The 21,415-nt window shown below is 41.0% G+C and overlaps 1 protein-coding gene across 1 annotated transcript in view; it reads left to right on the forward strand.

The window, feature by feature from the left end:
• Tmem131l (transmembrane 131 like) overlaps positions 1–21,415 on the forward strand; it is a 167,801-nt gene that overhangs the window by 80,900 nt on the left and 65,486 nt on the right. Inside the window, exons 4-6 of the mRNA XM_015484360.2 lie at positions 2,194–2,317; positions 3,415–3,531; positions 4,603–4,713. Of these exons, the coding sequence (XP_015339846.2) occupies positions 3,427–3,531; positions 4,603–4,713 (216 nt within the window). The 5' untranslated portion in view covers positions 2,194–2,317; positions 3,415–3,426. The remainder of the gene's footprint in view (positions 1–2,193; positions 2,318–3,414; positions 3,532–4,602; positions 4,714–21,415) is intronic.

Below are 21,415 nucleotides of genomic sequence, written 5' to 3' on the forward strand. Positions count from 1 at the left end.
AATAAAACTTTAGCTGGAGAGTTCTCTTCCTTGTTTCTTTACTGCCCTAGTTCAGCTTTTGCTTTTGTTTATTTTGATGTTGATGTTGACCTTGTCCCTTCTTAAAGCTTTGGTTTTCCTCTGGGATTCAAAAGCAGAATGGTGTTACTCATTTGCCTTCTGCCTGCTTCTTAGGGCTTGTTTTAAGGGTTAATATTCTGCTGGTCCTAAGAATTAAAAGTGCTAATCATTCTTAAGGGATTTCAGTCATTCTTTTGTAGTATTAAATTAATAGAGTATCTTCCAGTTGTCACTACTGAAGGACTTTCATATCCTCACAACACTTTTAAAAATAGAATAAAAAATAGAATAAAAATAGCAGCACGGTGGTGGTGAGATTCCAGCCGGCATTCTCTGTCTGCTGAGGCTTCTGGTGGGTGCAGGCACTAAGCGCCGTGGCGGGACTGTTTTGCAGTCTTAATTTCTAATGTGTTTTTCTGGTAGACATTTGCATTCTTTGAAACCAAAATCTTGAGTTTAAATTATGTGAATAATATATAAAACTTTGAGGAGAACTATGAATAATTTTGCTGACTGATGCATATTATTTACTTAAACTCTAAAACCATGGAAATCCTTATTTACTTGATTTAATCACAGGGAGAAAAGCCAATATAGGCTCAATACTCTGAGATAGGGCTTTCAGAGGTGACCCTTTATGGTAGCGTAAAAGGGGGAAAAATTTAAGTTGTATTATTTAAGAACACCCAAAGAATCAAGGTTTTAGTCCTGACACTCAGGTGCATTTTATATATAACTGAAGGTAAAAACTTATGTTTTAAAATGAACATTTGATGCAATAAGTCTTTCATTAAGATTACTGATTAAAAATAGGAGTGAAAGCTTGAAGAAAAATTCCAAAGATTCGATATTAGTAATACAGTATTTTAGAAATCCCGAGGATTCAATCCAGTGCCTCACACATGAGGCACATGAGATAAACATCATGCATTTAATTTTCCTAAATAACACAGTTTTAATATTGGAGAAGTTGGAAGAAAATCAGAGAAATATGTAAGCATAATGACTTTGAATTTTTTGCTTAGATGAAGTATCATTTTATTTCTGGGCCATCCTAATGGGAGTCTCTGACACTGAAAAATGACAGCAATGAACTTTTTCCATTATAACCTAACTGAACTGGAGGGAGCTTGGAGTTGGATAGTAGGAATCAGAGTTAAATTAGGGAACAGGAACGTGGGCGGTGGGTCCAGGGGGTGGGCCAGAGACTTTTGCCCTCTTGTGGTTCCTTTCTTGAACCCATGTTGGCGGGGATGAGCACTGCTGAAAAAGAGCTGATGTGAAGACTTGGTCAGTGGTGGATTCACTACAGAGCCGGAATCCTCACTGGGAGACTGATAGAAAGTTGTGAAATTATGCATTAAACCTTTTTGTTTGTCCTTTTGGAGGAGGGTGGAGCCAAAGCTCTCATTGGAGTGTTCTAAAAGGCTCATAATTTAAGTGGGTAAGAACCAGTACTGTAAAGTGCTGCAGGGTTTTCATTTTTTTCAGAAGACCAGCTATAAGCAATAATTAAAATTTTATTTTATAAGACCTAATAAAATAGTCTTTTTGTGAGTTGACAATGCAATCCCCCAAAAAAGCCTCTTTAAATTTATTACTTGCAGAACAAACCTAAGAAAATAGGGGTTTTCTATGAATACGGTTTCTTACCTAACCATACTTCATTTGAATGAGAGACCCTGGACTGAGAAATGCTTTTATGTGCCAAGTGTGTGTTTTTTTTTTTTTTAAAAAACAAGCATTTAATGACCTAGATGGGTTGGACTCTTCCAACAGAAACCAGTGGGATATTACTGTGGGTTGACCTACCGCAAAGTTTTGTTTCTATATGATTTTTTTTTTAACTATTGTGAATTGAATATTTTATTACTGACAGAATTCAATCATTGTCCTTAACTTTGTAATAAACATCAACAACTTTCTGTGTTTAAAAATGTGTGGGCTGGGAGGGGGTAGCTCAGTGGTAGAGCATGTGCTTTGCATGTGTGAGGCCCTGGGTTCCACCCCCAGCAGCAAAAAAAAAATTTTAAATTATGCATATATGTATAAAAATATAATTATGTATATGCATCTGTGTAGGAATATGGATAACCATACGATGCATCGCTTTTTCTCTTTGTTTACCCTCAGATTCCTGGGGCATCCTGCAGCAAAGATTCTCCATGCTTACAACCCTAGTAGGGACAGTGAGGTCGTGGTGAACTCAGTGTTTACAGCTGCTAGACATTTCCATGTGCCTCCTGTTCATTGCAGGGTGAGTGTTGATGTGCTCCTGGAAACTGCTCTGTGGCAGGCTGCCAGCTTCTCTTGCTTTCTTTGGCCTCAAGTTTTAACTTTCTGCTCCCTGTCTCCCCTTTTTCTGCTACCCAAACTTTTTCCTTCTGTGTGTTTGCTTTAGCATGTATTTTTGCAGTTGTTCAACAATTTCCTGATTTTGGTGGCTCTGCATACTTCCAGTGGAGGGGGCGGGGTTGTTTAAAGAAACCAGGGAGTAACATGACTTTCTCTTGATTAAAGAAAGATTGTTATTTGTCTTGAAATTTCGACAAATACTGAGACATTTAGTAACATAGATTTATAGTCATGACCTTCCCCCCTTCTCAAACCCACTAAGAAAGGTAGAACTTCTTCCTAAATGTAAGATTAAAAGGTAGCAGATAGGGCTGGGGATGTGGCTCAAGCGGTAGCGCGCTCGCCTGCCATGCGTGCGGCCCGGGTTCGATCCTCAGCACCACATACAAACAAAGATGTTGTGTCCACCAAAAAATAATAAATAAATAAATAAATATTAAAAAAAAAAAAAAGGTAGCAGATAGCTCCTTATAAAGCTCACTTACACTATAACACAAACCTCAAAAACCTAATCCTCTAATTTTTTTTAGTGATTTTTAACTTTTAATGAAGAATCTAATTGCTAGTAAGTTTTTACTTGTTTGCTTACTCTGTCTACTCAAAATTAGGAAATTTTTTTTTCTCCAAAATACTGGAATTAAAGAAACTAAATTAAAGGGGAAGCCCAGTGCTTGGCTTATGGCAGCTTGACCAGCTAAAGATTGTCCCTGATTTTTATCACAACGGTGTGTTTGTACAGTGGCCATTCTCTGTAGATAGTTAAGCATGTGGATGTATAAGAGAAGGAAAAGGGAAAGTGTGAGACCTGTGACTCCAAACTCTCTTGCTCTAAGTCCTCAGTATGTTTTTAGGTTGTTGGATGTTGGTCTGTTTGGGGATGCTCAGGGATTCATGATACTGATAAGTCAAGGTAATGGAAGTTGTCAAAAGCCTGTGAAAAACAAGTTATCAAACAAGATCATTCCAAATGGCTAATTAGGGTGGGTGCCTTTCTTTCAGGTAATTCCAGCAATGGGGAAAACTTCCTTCAGAATTATTTTCTTACCTACCGAAGAAGGAAGCATCGAAAGTTCTTTATTTATTAATACCTCTTCATATGGAGTCCTTTCCTATCATGTAAGTAACTTTTTCTTTGCCACATAATTTGGTTGTCAACTTAACTAGAGTGATATGGATATTTTCCAAGAGGCTTTTGGAAACTTTGCCACCTGATTTATGTCATCAAAATACAAGTGTATTAGTGATGTTAAGTTCATCAGCTTCCACCTTCTTGCCTTGCTTGCCACGGTTGACTGTCCTTAGGACAGCTACAGAGCTGGAACCCTCTGTGGATCTTTGAAGGGCATGGATGAAATCTACTATACCTAGTTTTCTGTATAAAATGCATCAGGCTCTCATCGCACCAGCAGGTCAGAGGGAGGGACCTCTGAGGGTGACTCTGGTGGCTTTGCCTGTCTCGTCCTTGGCTTCAGGATATTACAAGTTGGGAGACCTTTGTGTGTACTTGCAGGTTTGTTCCCACTGAGCACGATGTTCACACCACTATTCACACCAAGGTATTAGGAAGGGTGCATGAAGAGTCCTGTGGCTGTTCATAGGCATGGTGAGGAATTTTCACCTCTAGTAGAGTACCTGTGACATCTTTAACAGGTTGTAGCTTCAGGTAACCTAAGTGGTTCTTATCATTTCTATGGAACATGTGATATCACATCAAAAGAGTTGTCTACTTGTAAAAAGACTTTCTTATAAGGAGGAACAATCAATTTAAACATAACATTAAATACAACATGTATTGTGTTTTGTGGGGTTTTGTTTTGGGGAGAGACACTAGGGATTGAACCCAGGGGCACTTAACCCCTGAGCCACATCCCCAACCCTTTTTTATTTATTTATTTTTGGAGACAGGGTCTCACTAAGTTGCTGAGGGCCTGGCCGAGTTGCTGAGGCTGGCTTTGAACTTGTGATCCTCCTGCCTCAGCCTCTGAATTGCTGGGATTACAGGCGTGCCCTGCTCTTTTTTTTTTTTTTTTTTTTTTTTGTAGATAAATATAAACATAATAATTGGATTAATAGTCTTAAAGACCATGGTGATGAATATAGATTTCCTTTGAGGAGGTATTTTAGCATTATGACCAGTGTGTTTTTCAAGTGTAACAAAGGAGGGCTTCTCTCTCTCTCTTTCTGCAGGTTTCTGGAATTGGCACTCGCAGAATCTCTACTGAAGGGTCTGCAGAGCAGCTATCAAATGCGTATTTTCTGCTGCCACAGGTCCAGAGCATTCAGCTTTCACAAACACAGGTCATTTTAAAAGATTCACTTTGAACAAGCTTTGTAGCCTTCTCCACTTATATGTCTTTGACAGCCAGAGTATGTGTGTATATATATATATGTTTTTTACATAATCAGATTCAGGTTTTTACTATTTTCTGCTTTTTGAATGGTCCTTAAATATGGAAATAATGTATATATAGGTAAAGTGTCAGTGGACTGAATCCACATACTATGCTACCATTTTTTTTTCTTCTTTTTTGCAACATTGGGGATTAAACCGAGGTTCTTGCACATGCTAGACAAATGCTCTACCGTGAGCTCCATCCCCAGCCCTATACACTCTTTTTCATGACTGGGTTGATATTCTGCAGTTTGCTTAATAATGTTGATGGCCGTTTGAAAGGTTTCCAGTTTTGATAATTATTACCATTAAGCCATGTACCTAAGTTTCTTTATTTCCCTTTTGGATCATCTGTTTCCTTGGGGCATATTTCATAGAGAAGAGCGATTCTGTAGTTGGACTATGAACTGTTTTATAGAGCTTGTTAAATCTTGCTGGTTGCTTTTCAGGAAGACAGCCACCAGGGTCAGCAGAAATGACGTGCCTGCAGACTGTCTTGCTGTCTCCTTCCCAGCCCTGCATTAGGCCTGCCTGGATGTGGCTGAGTGGAAAGAAACAGTTTTGATATTTTAGTAGGCACTTAATGAAAACTTAAAATTCTTTTACTATGTATTTCACTGGTAGCTTATAGTACTAGACACTGTTTTTCTTTGACTATATTTCCTTGTAAAAATGTATAACATTTGAAATTGAAAAAAAAAACTTTGGAACTAATATATTATGAACCTTACCTACCCTTTCTTTCTGATTGGCAAATAAAAAGCATTGCTCAGAAATTATTGTGAGTAATGCCAGTACCAGAGGCTTTTAGTCATTCACCAGTTTTATTGAGCCTCGGCAGTGTGCTAGGCTTTGGGAGCTTACATTGTAGTGGTGGAGGCTAACATAGTTAAGTCACCTGTAATGTCGTTTCTGGAAGCTTCATAACCAAACAGATGATTGATGGGGATTTTTAATCTTATTTTAATATTAATAACATCCTTCCATGATCTTAAACAAAAATTTTTTTTTCTTTCCCCCTTGTTTTGAGATGGAGTCTTACTAGGTTACTTAGGCTGCCTCAAACTCCTGGACTCAAGAGAATCCCCTTCCTTAGCCTTGTGAGTAGCTAGGGCTCCAGGCACATGCCACCGCACTTGGCTTACGGCGTAATTCTTTTAATTTACAGATTTGGATTTGGTTAAGTCCTAAAGCCAGTGGGGGGATGTATTGAAAGATTATAAGCATTATACATTATAATGTGATTTGACTCATGTTTTTAGAAAAGGGGTTGGAAAGGGCTAGAGTAAGTTGAATCTCCACATGATGGCTGCGTAAGCTTCAGCAAGTGAACAGTTTTAGCCCTGTCTTGGGGCTGTTCTTCAGCATAGGGGGTAGCTAAGAATGACCAGATTTCTCTGGTGATGGACAGTTATTTGGATTTTTGAGTGCCGGATGCCCTGTTAGTGGTGTCTTAAGTATTGAAGTGGAGACGAGTGTACAGATTACCTTAGTGGGGGTTAATTGAAGAGTATGTGGAATGGAGGGGGAAGGGAAGCTGACCCTGCAGGACTCAGGAGAACTGGACCAGCTTGCCCCTGATCTACTCTACCTGGCAGATTGTTTGCTTCCGGTGGTGCCCCCTGCCTTTTCCAGGCCAACCATAACGGCCCCTTATCTGCTCTGCCAGTGTATTCTTTGGCCCTATCCTGTGTCTCTCCCTAAAGTGCATTTCTGTAGGTCTTCCTGTGGCTCTAAAGCATGTGTGTGGCGGGGAGGTGGGGGGCTGGCTGCTTCTTGCAAGGCCCTTCCTGTAGTGGGGTCTTGCACCCAGGGCCCTGGTGTGTGCCAGGCGTATGCTCTACCACTGGAGCCACCTGCAGGCCCTGGTTGCTGTCCCTTCAGCCCGGTTGCACACCAGTCCCTTGCTTCTTACCTTACATCTCACTAGCCATGCTCTGCTGGTGTGCACGTGAATTGCCCTTCTGCCACCGGCCTTTGAATCTGCAGTTTCCTCAAGTCCCCTCCCTCCTTTTCTCCAATTTTACCCTTATTTCATTGTCCCTTTTTCAGCTCAGGCGTGAGGTTTTCAGGGACTCGTACAGCACAAGTGCTTTGTCAAGGTGTCCTAGACCTGTGTTCTTTCCCCTTAGAAGACTTATCTCCCTTTGGTAATCACGCGCCCACATGATGTGATTACTGCTCTTTGCTTCACTCCTGGGCCATCTGATTCCGCCTTGGGCTCCCCTGGGCCTCACCCAGTAGGTGTGGGCCCCAAGGTCACTCTGTGGTTATCTGCAGGGGAACAGCTTTTTGCTCCCTGCCCTGTGGCCTGCCTTGCTGGCTGATGACTTGGCTTTTTTAAATCTGTGTTTCTGCTTTAGCAGAAGCAGGTTGAGCATCCCTAAACAAAAAATCTGAAATCCAGAGTGCTTCGAAATCTGAATTTTGTTTTGAGTGCCAGCCTGAGGCTACAGTGGAAAAGTCCACAAAACTCATGTGCACTAAAAATATTGTGTGGAATTATGTAAGGTATATACATATGAAACATAAATGAATTCTGTGTTTAGACTTGGATCTGGTCCCCAAGATATCTTATCATGGATATGAGAATATTCCAAAATCTGGAAAGAGCCCTAATCCCAAACACATCTGGTCCAAAGCTTGTTAGATAGGGAAATTTAACTTGTACCAAACTCTTCATTTCTTTTTTGCATTTTATTTTATTTTTAACAACCTTATTGAGACATAATTCACACACCATAAAATCCACCCATTTAAAGACTACGAGTGGTTTTTCAGTATATTTGCAGAGTTGTGCAATTATCGCCACTGTCGAACTTTAGAACGTTTTCATTGCCTCAGTCCCTGGCAACCACTAATTTATTTTTTTTGTCTCTGTGAATTTGTCTGTTCTGGACATTTCATATAAAGGAAATGTGTGATCTTTTGGGATTAGCTTTCATCCATGTTTTTCATCCTTTTTTTTTGCCAAACATGATTATTGTATAGACATACATATTTTGTTTAACCATTCATCATCTGGTGGACACTTGGTTGCTTTCTACTTTGGGGCTATTCCAAATATGTTGCTTTGAACATTTATTTGTAAATTCATCTGGACATGTCTTTTTTATTCTCTTGGGTGTATTCTTAGCAGTGGAATTTTGCTGGGTTGTGCATTTTTAGGAACTATCAAACCGTTTTCTGAAATGTGTACATCATTTACAATCCTACCAGCAACGTGTGAGGTTTCCGGTTTTTCTACAGCTTTGCCAGCACTTTTTATCTTCTGTTTTTGTTGCTGTGCTAAGAGTTGAACCTAGGGCTTCACGCATATTAGCCAAGCCCTCTACCACAGAGGTACATCCCCAGCACAGTTTTTTTCTTTTTTTAAACATTTTTTTAATAGTCATTCTGGTGAGCATGAAGTTGGTGGCTCATGTGGGTTAGATTAGCATTCCCAGTGGCTAATGACATTGACTTTTTTCATGTGTTCTTTGACCATTTACGCATCTTCTTTGAGGTGTCTGTTCATATCCTTTGCCCATTTTTAAATTGTGTTTTCTATTGTTAAGAAGTAAGAATTTTTTATCCTGGATATTGGACCTTTATCAAATACATGATATTCAAATATTTTCTCCCATTTTGTAGGTTGTGTTTTCATTTTCTTGATAGTATCCGTTGAAGGACAAAAGGCTTAAATTTTGATGAAGTTCAGTTTGTCTGTTTTTTTCTTTGGTTACTTTTATTTTTAGTATCATATCTAGAAAACCCAAGGTTATGAAGATTTACTCCTGTGTTTTCCTGTAAGAGTTTTATAGTTTATATTTAGGTTTGTGACCCTCTTAGACTTTAAATTTTAGTAAGTGGTGTGAGGTAGGGATCCATATTCATTGTTTTGCACATCAATACCAATAGTCATGGCACCATTTTTGAATAAGAGAATTCTTCTCCCCCATGAATTTTCTTGGTGACCTTTATTGGCCCCTGTCATCCTTTGCTCCATTCCTAGCTGTCGATTTTGTCCTTCATTTTTCATGATGCCAGGATTTATGGGTTAAGTCGTTTTCTAAGGCTGACTCTAGGGACATTGCTGTATATCATCCTTCAGTCAACAAATCGTTACTGAACATTATTTCTTAAGTATGCCAATAAATGATAGGGCATAAACACAACAGTGTCCCTGCTCCTGTGATGTTACAGTGTAGACTACATTTCTGAATTTCAAGGTAAAACTCAACTTTTTGGACCAATCTTTTGTTAGAAGCTAGCATTTAAAAATTAGAAACTAATATTTGAAAAATTTAAAAATGTCTCTTAGAAAGTAATTATCTCAATTTCTTGCATTTAAATTATGATAGAGAAAACATAAATTTTAAGTCTTTTAAGCTTTCTTGTCCCTAAAAACATAAACCTATAAGATTTAAACTTAAGAAATAATGATGACCTTCTTTAAAAAAATCCCAACTATAATATTTTCTGCATCTAAATTGCATACTTCCTAGTGTTTCTTGCTGTTTAACGTGGCAGTAAGGTTAAGTAATTTGAAAGTATTTGCAGTGAAACAGTGGGGTTATGTAATTTTTTGGGGTTGGTTTGTTTGTGTTGTTTTTTTGGTACATAGGTAAAAAGTGCAGGATGGTTATGTGTTCAGGTCTGCCTTGCGTTTAGTTCTAAACTGAGTAAGATTTTAGTGTATTCATTGAGTATTAAAAATTTTAAAATAATCTGACTTAAATATAGTCAGAAGAATAAAAAGTATCCGTGAACAGAGTTTGAAAAAGTAAAGCCTCCAAAATTTGCAGGTGTTGTTTGACTCTTCCATCTGTCAAATACAGATCAGAGACGCACACACAGCAGGAATATTTCATAACACTATGAGCATGGATGAGAAAATGGCAGATGTGCTTGATGCGTGGGGTACATTAAAGATGCATAATTCAAAAGGCATCTTTAAGATGGTTATGAGCCGTTTGAAAACATGAAAGCAGCTTGTGTTGTCAGAATAATCACCGAAGGTATCAGAAGTTTTGCTCCTGCAAACCCAGCAGTGTCCCATCAGAGGAAATGAAATTAAAAAATAGAAAGCAGGTGCATACCTTAGTGCAGGGTTGTGATGTATGTGCACTAAGCCTAAGGAGGCGGAAGCAGGGTTTGGTTATGAAACAAGTGATGAGTGGTTGGGACCTGAGACTAGTGCCTGCAACCGAAGTGCTCAGAGGAAAACTGTTTATTGCCTGGCCTGCACTTGATATCAGCTTCTTCTTAGTGCAGGGGTTTTGTTTTGATCTCTGACTGGCACTTGGTGGGTGCTCAGTTAATATGCATTGGCATGAACAAATAGAAGTTCTTATATATCAAGAGACAGACAGTTATTATCAAATCAGTTATAAAGCATGGAATATACATAGTTTCAAGGAGGCTTTAGAGTGATTGTTAGAATAAATAAGTTGGGGGGTGATCTCTAACTTCCAGGTTCAGTTTCATGAGCATAAAATTTATGTCCATACCAGAGACAGTGGGGCCATATTGAGTTTCTCAGATAATGTGGGATTACTATAGCCCATTCATTATACTTCCTTAAAATTGTTTCCTAAGGTTATAACTGGAAATTTTATGTAATCAGAACACCTTGGCTCTATTACTCTTGCAACTTGCTACAAACTACCTCCTGTGGATACTCAGGACCTGCCCAACGAGTTCTCGTATTTCTTAACCGATAAAAGAGTTAGAGATCTATGGCAAAAATCAGGTTTAAAAATGCCTAGAAATCATTATGGGTGTTTTTCAGGGATACAGACTGGAGGAAAAATTAATTGCTAATTTCATACCTGAGTCTGTGTGAGTTGGGCCTGTGTTCCTTCCGCCAGGCTGAACTGCCTGCTGTTGGAAGTGTCAAGTGAGCCTGTCAACCCCCGTTGTGGAGCTGAAATGAAGTCAGAGTGTGGCTTTCCTAATGCATTCTGAAGAGGATGTCCTGTCTTTTGTTCTCCTTTTCTGAAAGAGCATATATAGAGAGAAATGGTCAAGTGAACTAAGTTCCTTTTACCTTATTAGTAAGGAAAAACATTTTAAATATTTATGATATCATATAGATTGTGATGAATTCTGCTTTCTTAGTATGAATCCTAATTTTAATGTCCCAATTTTTTTTCAGAATAACAAAAAAAAAATTGTCCCTCTTGTAAACTGAACTAGGGTGTCAGTGAATAATGACTAAGAATATGTAATTTTGTTTTGCATTACGGGCTCCTTTTGGTCCTTCTCGTTTCTATATTTTAACTCATTCATATCTAATTTTTTTGCCTGCTAAATTCTGTTGGATTTAATGTCTTACTCTCTTCTGAAAACAAGAGTGTATGTGTGACTTGTCTATGGTCTAAGTTCTTGCTGGCCCCATTTTTAAAAAATAGGAACCACTGGGTTCTGTGGAGAGGAAGGTGTGCGTTTTCACTGATTGCCATAGATGTGAACCTGGGATTGGGAGGACATGGGTCTGAGTGTTGGAGCAGGTGGTGAAGAAATGATGCCTTTGGGAGGGATTAGACTCAGGAGGACAGAGCTATCCTGATGGGATTACTGCCCTTAATGGGGAGACCTGAGGGAGCTTGCTCCTCACACTTTTTTGACACATAGGAGGTGCCATCTGTGAAGAATACCCCCTACCCCCCAGAGACACCAAAACTCTTGTCATTTGATCTTGATCTTGAACTTGAACTTCCCAGCCTCCAGTACCATGAATGATAAAGTTCTGTTATTAATAAATTCCCCAGTCTAGCCAGGTGTGGTGGCACACATGTTTAAACCCAGTAGCTCAGTAACCTGAGGCAGGAAGATCACATGTTCAAGGCCAGCCTGGGCAACTTAGCAAGACCCTGTCTCAAAATGTAAATAAAAGTCAACCAATCACTTGGGCTGGGGGTGTAGTTCAGTGGTGGAGCATCCCTGGGCTAAATCCCCGTACCTGTTCTTCCCTGTTCCCAGCTTGCCACCAACCACACAAAAATTATCCAGTCTGGGGTATTTTGTTATAGCAGCCCACATGGACTAAGATGGTAGGGAAACACAAGTTAAGGTTGTTTTTTTTTCTTTTTACACCCTTTTCCTGGATCTTTCTGGTTCATTGTTTTAACCTCCATGAAGGGAGAATTCCTAGTGGATGCTCCAGTGGGTCTGAATGAGAATCAGCAGTTTCTTTGCTTTTGCTGCGTCTTGTCCTCACTTGTCACCTGGGTTATTCTCCCTCTCATGCTTTATCTGTTCCAGTCCACGTGTCACTTGCTGTTGCTACTGTCTTGTTAAACACAGCTGGTCATTATTTTCCTGGTCATGGGATTAGCTGGATCCCCTCTTGCTTTAAGGATGAAAATCCAGGCTCCTCAGCTGAGCATTCGAGGCCCTTCAGAATCTGGGTCCGTCTTCTCTCCAGTCTCAGAGCTCCGCCCTTTTCTTCTGGCCTCCAGCATCAAAGGTTCTGTCCTTCCCAGGACATTGCCACCCTCTTTTTTTCAGACTCACCCTCATGAGCTTCTAGCTCACTGTGAGTCTCCTCCTGGTTCCATCCTTCAAGACCCAGTTCAGCCATCAGCTCCTCTGGATCCTTCCCACGTCCCCAGGCAGGCCTGCGCCCGGCCTTGGTGGCCCTTGCTTCACACCCTGCTGTAGCACTGTGTGCTGGTGCCCTCTCCTGCTTTTCCAGCGGGCTCTCTGAGTCAAGGCCTGCTTCTTTTTCATTTTTACAACCTTCCTATCAGCTCTGAGTTTAGTGCACGAAGGTCCCAGGAGTTTTAAAAAGATAGATGAGTCCATGGGAATCTGAGTTGAGATTCCCAAATAGCTCATCTACCCGGTTGTGACCTCTGAGATTTGTAGAACTTCACCTTTTCCCCACATCAACCGGTTTGACCTTCAGCAGATTTACTACCGGGGCAGGTGGCATAATTCTTAGTTTAGAAATTGTAGAATGGACTTAGAGTTTAAGTTACTTGGTAGTAGAGGTCAAGAGCAGAGCCAAGATTGGCGGTTCCAGCTCTGTGAGCTTTTACATTTTCCCCAGTGTCCTGATGATTTTCATATCCACTGATGTAGTCATTCATGGTCCAGAAAAGGTAAATGCAAGTAAAATGTTCTTTGTTTATGGTAAAAATGCAGAGCCATCTTAAAGGCCTAGCATTAGAAAAAGGATTTGATCAATTTGAGTTATCAGCATGGCAGAATATTAAGTAGTTCTTCCAATGTACAATTATGGTTCCCTCAGGGAGAGGTCTGACGAGTGGGTAGTACACAAAATAGAGCTGTCCCTGTAAACACATGGTGGTTATAGTTGTGTTTAGCTCATGAGAAAGCAAAACTTACTTTTTAGTATTTTCTTCAGTGCTTTGTTGGATCTATGCTACTGAGATCTGGTTTATTTGAGCCAAAGAGAATATTTGAAATTGCCATTGTCTCAGAATCTGGCATATAGGTTCATGAGCCATAGTGTGCCTGAGAGATTAAAAAAATGTGAATTATCTTTATTGAAATCATCGTTATTCTTTAAAATACACTTATAAGAAAATGTGGGAAACCTAGAGAAATTTTAAAGTTAGTGGGAAATGTCTGACACACAGTTCTATAAAATAAAGGTAGTTTTGTGTGTGTGTGGGGGGGCATGGTATCATATTATTGAATTGTCTAAAAGAGTTTACCTTTTCAAGATTATAAGAAATTATGAGACTATAAAATAAAAAGGAAAACCCAGAGAAATGAAAATTAGGGGAGGGTGGAAAAGCAGAAGGGGTGGTTGGGTTGAACACATGCAGTTTGTTTCTGTGGGAACACCACACTGAACCCCATGACGTGTACGATTAATACATGTTTTTTTTTTTTTTTTTTTTTTTTAATAAACCCAAGACCATAGTCACATTAGGCAAAAGTCACCATGATTAATGTTTTGTGATCTCCTTTTTGTAGTTTTCTGATTTGTGTGGATGAGGGATTCTGTCCCCCTCCTTGGGATCATGTTACTGGATTGTGTAAAGGAGAGATTATCTCTGGATATTCTGTGTGATACCCAATACGTTTCAGACCAGGAGTCCCTAACCTTTGAAACTGGCATGGCCTTTGCTTTTGGGGGTTGATGTCGAACCCTTAATGCCTGCCAGGGACAAGTGTGGGCAGGGCCTGCTGGAACCCGGAGCCTGCCAGGTTTGTGGGGAGGGTGGCCTGAATCATTATCTGCAACTTGCCTTCACAGGTGCTGATCTGTCAATTAAATGTGGCAATCAGGAAGGCAGGCAGTAAAATCAGGAGGAGTGCACAGAACTCTTCCAGTTACCATTTGACAGAGGAGAAGTGGGAAGGGGCACATTTCTCCCTAACAGATAAGTGGCAGAAGTTCAGTCTAGGGTTTGTAGATGGAAAATAGAGCCCAGGGAAAGGTTAGGGGCTCTGTAACTGTGCTCTTTGCCTCATTGTCTGGCAGCACTCCGTTCCCTAGAATGAAGAGTGTGATAGCTGAGAGTCCCCACAGATGTGGGGCATCATAATGTATTGAATAATTTTTCTTTACACAAGGAAAGAAGTCATGTGATCTTCTTTACATGAAAATGACAGGCTGTCAAACTCTGGAAAATCATTACTATATTCTGGTGAATATATACTATTACTTAATTTCCCCTGTCAACCTGCCTCTGAATCTAGCTCTTAAGAAGTGTTTAAAGTCTTTTTCCCATTACATCCTCAAATGGGAATATTCTATGGAATGAGAACTTGGGGAGAAGAAAGCCAAGAGAGTGGGGTGGGTCGGTGAAAGGAAGATAGTGTGGCGTAGGTTCTAGAAAGAGAGGAATACCGGCTGTGTGGCTGTGGGTGCTCTTCTTCCCTCCTCCTCCATGTTTGTTTTAGTATGTGAAATATCTTCACTCCCCATCTTTCTTCTTTTTACTTCTTCAAAATCAATTTTCTTTCCTGGTCCCTCTTTTAACTCAGTGGCCTCTTGGGGAGAATTGATGGCTACTTACTGAAAACCTTGAGAGAGCCCTGTTGTAGCAAGTACAGGTTGAATATCTTTTATCCAAAAATCTATAATCTGAAATGTTTGGGATGCTGCCATCACATGTGCCTGTGTTTAGAAATTTTCATACCTGACTGCATGTGATAGGTTGCAGTTACAGATTCAGTGACACTACAAATGTTACATCAGATTACCTTCAGTCTGTGTGTATAAAGTGTACTTGAAGCATAAATCAATTTTGGGTCCAAACTTGGGTCCCATTTCCAATGTATCATGTTGCATATATGTAAATATTCCAAAATCTGAAAAAAAAAAAAAAAAAAAAAAAAAAAAAAAAAAAAAAACCAAAAAACCCTGAAATCCAAAACACTCTTAGTGTCAAGCATTTTAGATAAGGGCAAGTTATGCATAATACCAACAGCTCTTATTTTTTTGTATATGTTTCCTTTACTAGTCTGAAAGTGCTAACAGGTATTATTCTTTAAGCAATATTTATTTTCCCGTTAACTGGCAGAATATGACAATATAAAATTGATTGATAATTAAATAATAATTGAATTCATTAACAAGTAGATAATTGAATAAATTAATCTTTTAAAGGAAACATTAAAACTGAGATTATGAGACACATATCTCCCATTGACTTCTTGCAAACATTCATTATATTAGAATATTCTAGCATCTTCTTTTAGAAGACTTAAAGATGCCCAATCAATACTTCTCTTCCTGGTATAGAAGGAAGACCAGGTTTTAAATCAATGGATATGTAAAGATCAGCAGTTAGAGAATTAAAACCACCTTTATATTACCGATATAAGCTATGTTCTCCTGTGTCAGCTGAGGTAAGGGCCAATGGTTACTACCTCTCTGTCCTCCCAGGTCACACCTTGTGCTCTACTGGAAGGAGGCTTGGGTCTGAAGGAGAAACCCTTAACCAGGGTGTAGAGAGAAGCAGGAAGGAAAGCTCCTCCTCCCGCAGCCCCCAGCTCCCTTCCTGCAGCTGGGGACCTTGTCTGTAGCCCACTAAGTAGGAAACCCTTGCCTCTGGGGGCAAAGGAGGCCCGGAAAGCTCTGAAATGGATTAGATCAATTCAGTCATAATCTGCTTCAAGGCCATTCACTTCCGTGTCTGTTTCCCATCATAATGTCAGCTATGATCCATGCAATCAAGCTCACCAGAGATTTCACGGAGGGATCAAGTCACAAAGTTAAGATACTGCAGTGAAAATCACCAGCCTGGTAGACATGGCCCATCACAGGGAGGCAGAGAGGTCGTGAATGAGAAGACGAATCCCAAACCTGACACCTGAGTAATAATCTTGGAGCTGAGTGACCTTGGCCCAGTTACCTCGCCTCCTTGTATTTCAGTTTATCCATAAAATAGATAATAATAGCACTTGCGGATAGGATTGCTGCAGCTAGTGAATGAATGAATTCATATAAAGAGCTTAGAACTAATGCTCGGCACATAGCTAAACGCGTTCATCACAACTTCAGGAAAAGTTTTTGAATATAAACCCTTTCCTATTATGAAACTCTCAGGAGTTATTTAAAATTCAGATTCAGTTCCCCTGGCAAGACATGAAAGTTCAGGGTGGTAGACCCATATCAAATTATCCTGGCGGGTGTTAGCATTCAGATGATGTTGTTGTCCTGTCTTGTTTTCTTTGTTGTAGCTCGAGAGGTCTCCTCACCTGGGGGCAGCTGGGATGGTGCCTTCAGCACGCTGCATCCTGGCTCACTCTCACTAGAATGCGTGTGGTTTCCTCCGGGTTCCAGCAGTTCTAGTAGTTCAGTAGTAAGACTCTCCTGAGCCTCACTTGATTCTAGAATCTTAATAAGACACCCTGGAGTATCAGAGTGTCAACCTGAAATCTGCCAGATTTGGAAAACATGCTTCCTTCCGCTCTCCAGGTGCTAATTCTAAGCAAAAATTGTTCCCAGTATTTCATGCTTGTGAAGGAGGGAAGGAGACAGTATAGGCCGATGTTGGCGTCCATTGGTACTGCTTGTTGACAGTCTGGGACATTAGCCCATAACACTTGACAGGGAGAGGTCACCGTTAGCCGGGGGGCTAGTCTAGGTGCTTTGCGGTTGAGGAAGAGCCACCTGTACAGATTTTCCTCCTTTTTCAGGAAGTGGCATCAAGACACTGGCCTTCCCTGAGAGCTTTAGAAATGTGCACTGGTGGCAGCCGGGTTACTGGGTCTTTCTTTGTTCTCTGCGTGTGTGGGTCTGTTTCTTCCTGGAGCCCTGTTTCTGGCACTCTCAGGCTGGATGGTGTCTGCTCTGCTGAGGGACGGGGCATCTCAAATGCCTGGGCTGAGAAGTCGATGCCGGAACACAGCGTGGCTGCCATCGCCTCTCACGTGGACTCGCTGAGGCCTGGGACCTCCATCTCAGGGAGGTCGTTTCCCTGTTTGCACTTGCTTCAATGGGGTGTTTTCAGCAGATCCTGGAGGGTGTTGTGGGTGCGTGGGAAGCTCGTGTCCTTAAGGGCCATTGGGGAAAGAGCTTGGCCCTGTGCACAGCTGTCTTCCACAGGGTTGACTGTGGCCTTCTGCTCTGCAAGATGGCTTGGGACTTCAGGAATTGCTGGTCCTCTCCTGTCCCCTTCTCTAAGGAAGGTTCACTTGAGGGTCAGTTTAATCAGCTTCTCACATCGGTCCTTGTCCTTCTGGGTTCCTTAGTGGACTCTTTACATCGTGATAGATTTTTTTCCCTTTATGTTTCTTGAGGGTTTTTTTTTTTTTTTTTTTTTTGTGGGGGAGGGACGAGTTCTTCCAGGTGAGAGATCAAATCAGTGCATTCTGGGACCACTGGGGACATCCATTGTTCAAGCAAGTCCTTGTTTTCTCTGCTGCACTGGGCAGTCTCACCCAGGAGATAGTCCCCTGTCAGAGCGACTCTGCGTCCGGCCTGGCTCAGTCTCCTGGCCCTGCTGGGTTTTCCTTGAACGTGTTTCCTTTCTGCTTGTTTCTCTGTCTTGACCAGTATGTATGAGTATGTTTCCTCAGAGCCCAAGCAGTGATCCTATCCCACCTCATCTGCCCCAGCCATCTGCGCCTCCTGTTGCTGTCCCCTGTCAGGAGCCTGCCTCGGGCTGGGAAGGTCCAGCTCGTCACCCACTCTCCCTGTGTGTCCGTCAGCTTTCTGCCATTGTGACAGACAGAAGGAGGGAGGATTGGAGGAGGGAGACAAAGTAGAGGGAGGGAGACAAACAAAAGAGGTTTCAGACAGGTCAGTCCACGGTTGCTTGGTCTCATTGCCTTGGGCCCGTGTGTAAGTCAAGGGAAGCATGTGGGGAACAGAGAGGAGGGGCTTGCAGGGCCATGGCCCTGCTCCTAGAGGACCTTTGACCTCTCAGGAGTGGGGGGGGCGCTGGGTCAAGCCTTCAGCTGGTGGCCTCTCAGGAACATTTAAGATACAAACCATAACACAAGGGGGGACCTAAAAGTGTGTTTCTCCATAGTTCCTGGGACTGGACCCTAGCTCTGTTGGAAGGGACACTTCTAGTCTGCTGATGTCTTTCCTGTCTTCCTTTATTAGTACATTTTTAAAGATTTAGCTTCCCCATTTTAAATACCTTCTCGTGTGGAGCGCAGGGTGTCTCCATTTGTTTTTTTTTGGTCTGTTTCACTGGCCTTCAAGGTTTTCTGTTCTCCTTCAGCTTTTACTTGTTCCCGTCCCTCTTTCCTCTGTGGTAAAATTTACCATTTTAACCAATTTTATCTTAGGTGTTAAGTGTGTTCCTATTGTACAGGCATTGCCCCCATCCATCTCCAGAGTACTTTCATCTTGCACAACTGTGGCTGCACACCAGTAAACACTAACGACTCATCCCCTGTCCGCCAGCCCTTGGAAAGTAGTAATCTACTTTCTGTCTTTAGACGGTGGGTTCTTCGTATAAATGGGATCATGTAGTGTTTGTCATGTTTCTGGCTTGTTTCACTTAGCACAATGTTTTCAGGATTTGTCTGTGTTAATAGCATGCATCAAAATTTCATTCCTCTTGAAGACTGCATACTATTCCATAGGATGTACATTCTGTTTTCTTTATTCATTCATTCATTGATGGACATCTGGGTACATTTCACTTTTTGGCTATTTGTGGATAATGCTACTATGAAGATGAGTGTACAGGTATCTCCTTGAGGCCCTGTGACCACTTTTGAGTAAATAACTAGAATTGCAGTTGCTAAATTAATGGTGCTTCTATGTTTAATTTTAGTGTTTGCTTCCACAGTACCTTTGCTAGCCTCATTCTTGCCTTGGCCACACCAGTTGAAGTACACACTGTGCCCATGTTGGTGAAAGTCAAGCTTTAGCAGCCTGCATTATAAAGCTTGACCTTTTGCTGAGCCAGGGCCCTGTTTCAGGGCCTGAGCCCGACCTGCAGGATCCACTTGCCATTTGCTTCTGGGCCAGCAGCATCCAATTGTATAAAAATAGCTACATGCCTTTGGACAGATCCAAGATCGCTGCATGACCTACCAAGGTCCCACACAGCTGTTCTGAACCTGCCAGCCCAGGTCGTAGTAATTAAAAAATAAGTTATTTTCCCAAGCATAAAAACCAAGGTGTTGTGCCATATGGGTCATCTCTACTCGGTTGCACCAAAGTCCTATTATCTAAAGGGTTAACTTATTCTCAGATTGCTTTTGGTCTGTCAGGGTTTCTGGCACTTTCAGGGGATGGGAGGCAGCGTGCCTTAAATGACCCTTTTTCTTTTTTCTTGGGTCCTGAACCAATTGTGAAATCTCACAAAAAGAAATTGAAGTGTTGTAGGGGGGAAAAAAATCCCTTCTCTTAGAAACCAAAGGAGTGAGGAAGAGGAGTTTCCTTCTAACAACTTTAATGTGGGAAACAATGCTTCCCACGTTTGTTTATTGTAGTTTGGCTAAATAAATGCATCACTTGTGAATAATCAAATAAAAACAAAAAAACTCTCCCTTTGAGGCTGTTGGTTGGTGTATGTGGCTCACTTAATGCTCATAACTTTGCTGTGAATTCAGTAAGTCTATTTTGTAGAAGCCGAAGTTTAGTCTTAGGGTGGGAAGAGAATGTCCCCATGGATTTATGGCTGGGGTTTGACCTTGAATCTGTGTTGACCACAAAGCCACTGCTGCCTTTTCTAAAATGATGTGGATAAGAAAAAATGTTATACATATTACTAACCCTTTTTTCCCCTAAAACAAAACTACAAAGTTCATTCCAGCCAGTTCCCAGTTTTTGCAGAATGTTTTTGTGAGTCGTTCTGACAATGCAGGCATATTTTGTTTCGGTGGCTAATGTCAGAATGGAAGGGCAGGGGTGGGGGTTGAAACAATTATTGTTTCATATCGGGGTCAAATAACTGTGTGGTGCTTGCTAAGAGTTCAGCTGAGCCTGTCTGTCATGCAGGAAGCACTAAATGAGGAATTTGGTTATGGAGTTGGAGTGTAATGTGGAAGGGGCCTGAGAGCTCTCATTTAATACAAGATCTTTGCTGTGCAGACTCCAGTGGACACAGCTCCGTGGCGGGGGGTGGGGACGGGCAGAATCTGTGTTCCTGTTGAAACAGAGGTGGCATAAGAGATTGATGAAGAGCTCCAAAATGTAGCATTCAGATCTAGCAAGGAGAAAAGGGTGTCTAAGAAAAATGGACAGTAAGGTTGGCACTTATTAAGTAACTCTTTTATATTTCATAATAATATTCCTTAAATGAAAGGTTTTTGTGTGTGAGTGTTACCTTGAAATCATGATTCAAGTGCCTTGAACATTCTCTTTGGATTAATGTAGTATACAGATTCTTGTCTACTTCTGTTAAGTTTCGTCTTGTTAATACAAGTCATTTAAAATGACTTTCTTCCTTTTTTTTTTTTTTGCACCCAATCCCTCAAATTCACTGTGCTTATAAGACCATCAGTTTCTTAGCAAGTGGAGGGAGATGATTTCTTTCCTCTTAATATCTAGTTTCCCAAACTCCTACCCACTTCACCACAAAATCACGGGAGTACATGCCTTATGAGAAAGGGGTTTTAGCATTTCTTTATCTTATCTGTTACATTTTATCGGCATTTATATTCAATTATGTGCCTTTGTTTTGATGAATGCTTAGGCCTGTAAGTACCTAGGAGGAGTAGACTTGGTATATACCCCATGTACCCGGAGAAAATACTCAAGTACTGACTGTTTTGCATGAAAAGACCCGGAACACCCCATGCCCCATTTTCCTACTGACTGGCCCCAGGATCTTTGATAAGTCACTTCCTCAAACTACATTTCCTCCCATCTTCTTAAAAGGAATACTTTCACATACTTTATATGACGACTATTAAGAAAATATGAACTAAGATGTTAAAGTAATATGGGAGGTTTCAAGAACTGAGAATTAGGGTTTTGTTCATTTTTCTCTCATAATTTGCCCAGGCACACCGTGGATTATTAGGCCATGTCCTGCTCTCACTGAGTGCTCAGTTGGCTCCTGAATGCTAGTCTGAGTAGTTGCTTCAGATGGCTCATGTTTTGCTCATAGTTTCTTTTTAAAGGTTTCATTCTTTGTGAAAAGCACGAACTTGTAGATTTCTCTTAGAAAATTCAGCATGCTGCACGGGCAGTTTGGAGGTGCTAGGACTCCCCCTTGTGGGATT

This window comes from Marmota marmota, unplaced genomic scaffold, assembly GCF_001458135.2.
Source record: "Marmota marmota marmota unplaced genomic scaffold, marMar, whole genome shotgun sequence".
NCBI lineage: Eukaryota > Metazoa > Chordata > Mammalia > Rodentia > Sciuridae > Marmota > Marmota marmota.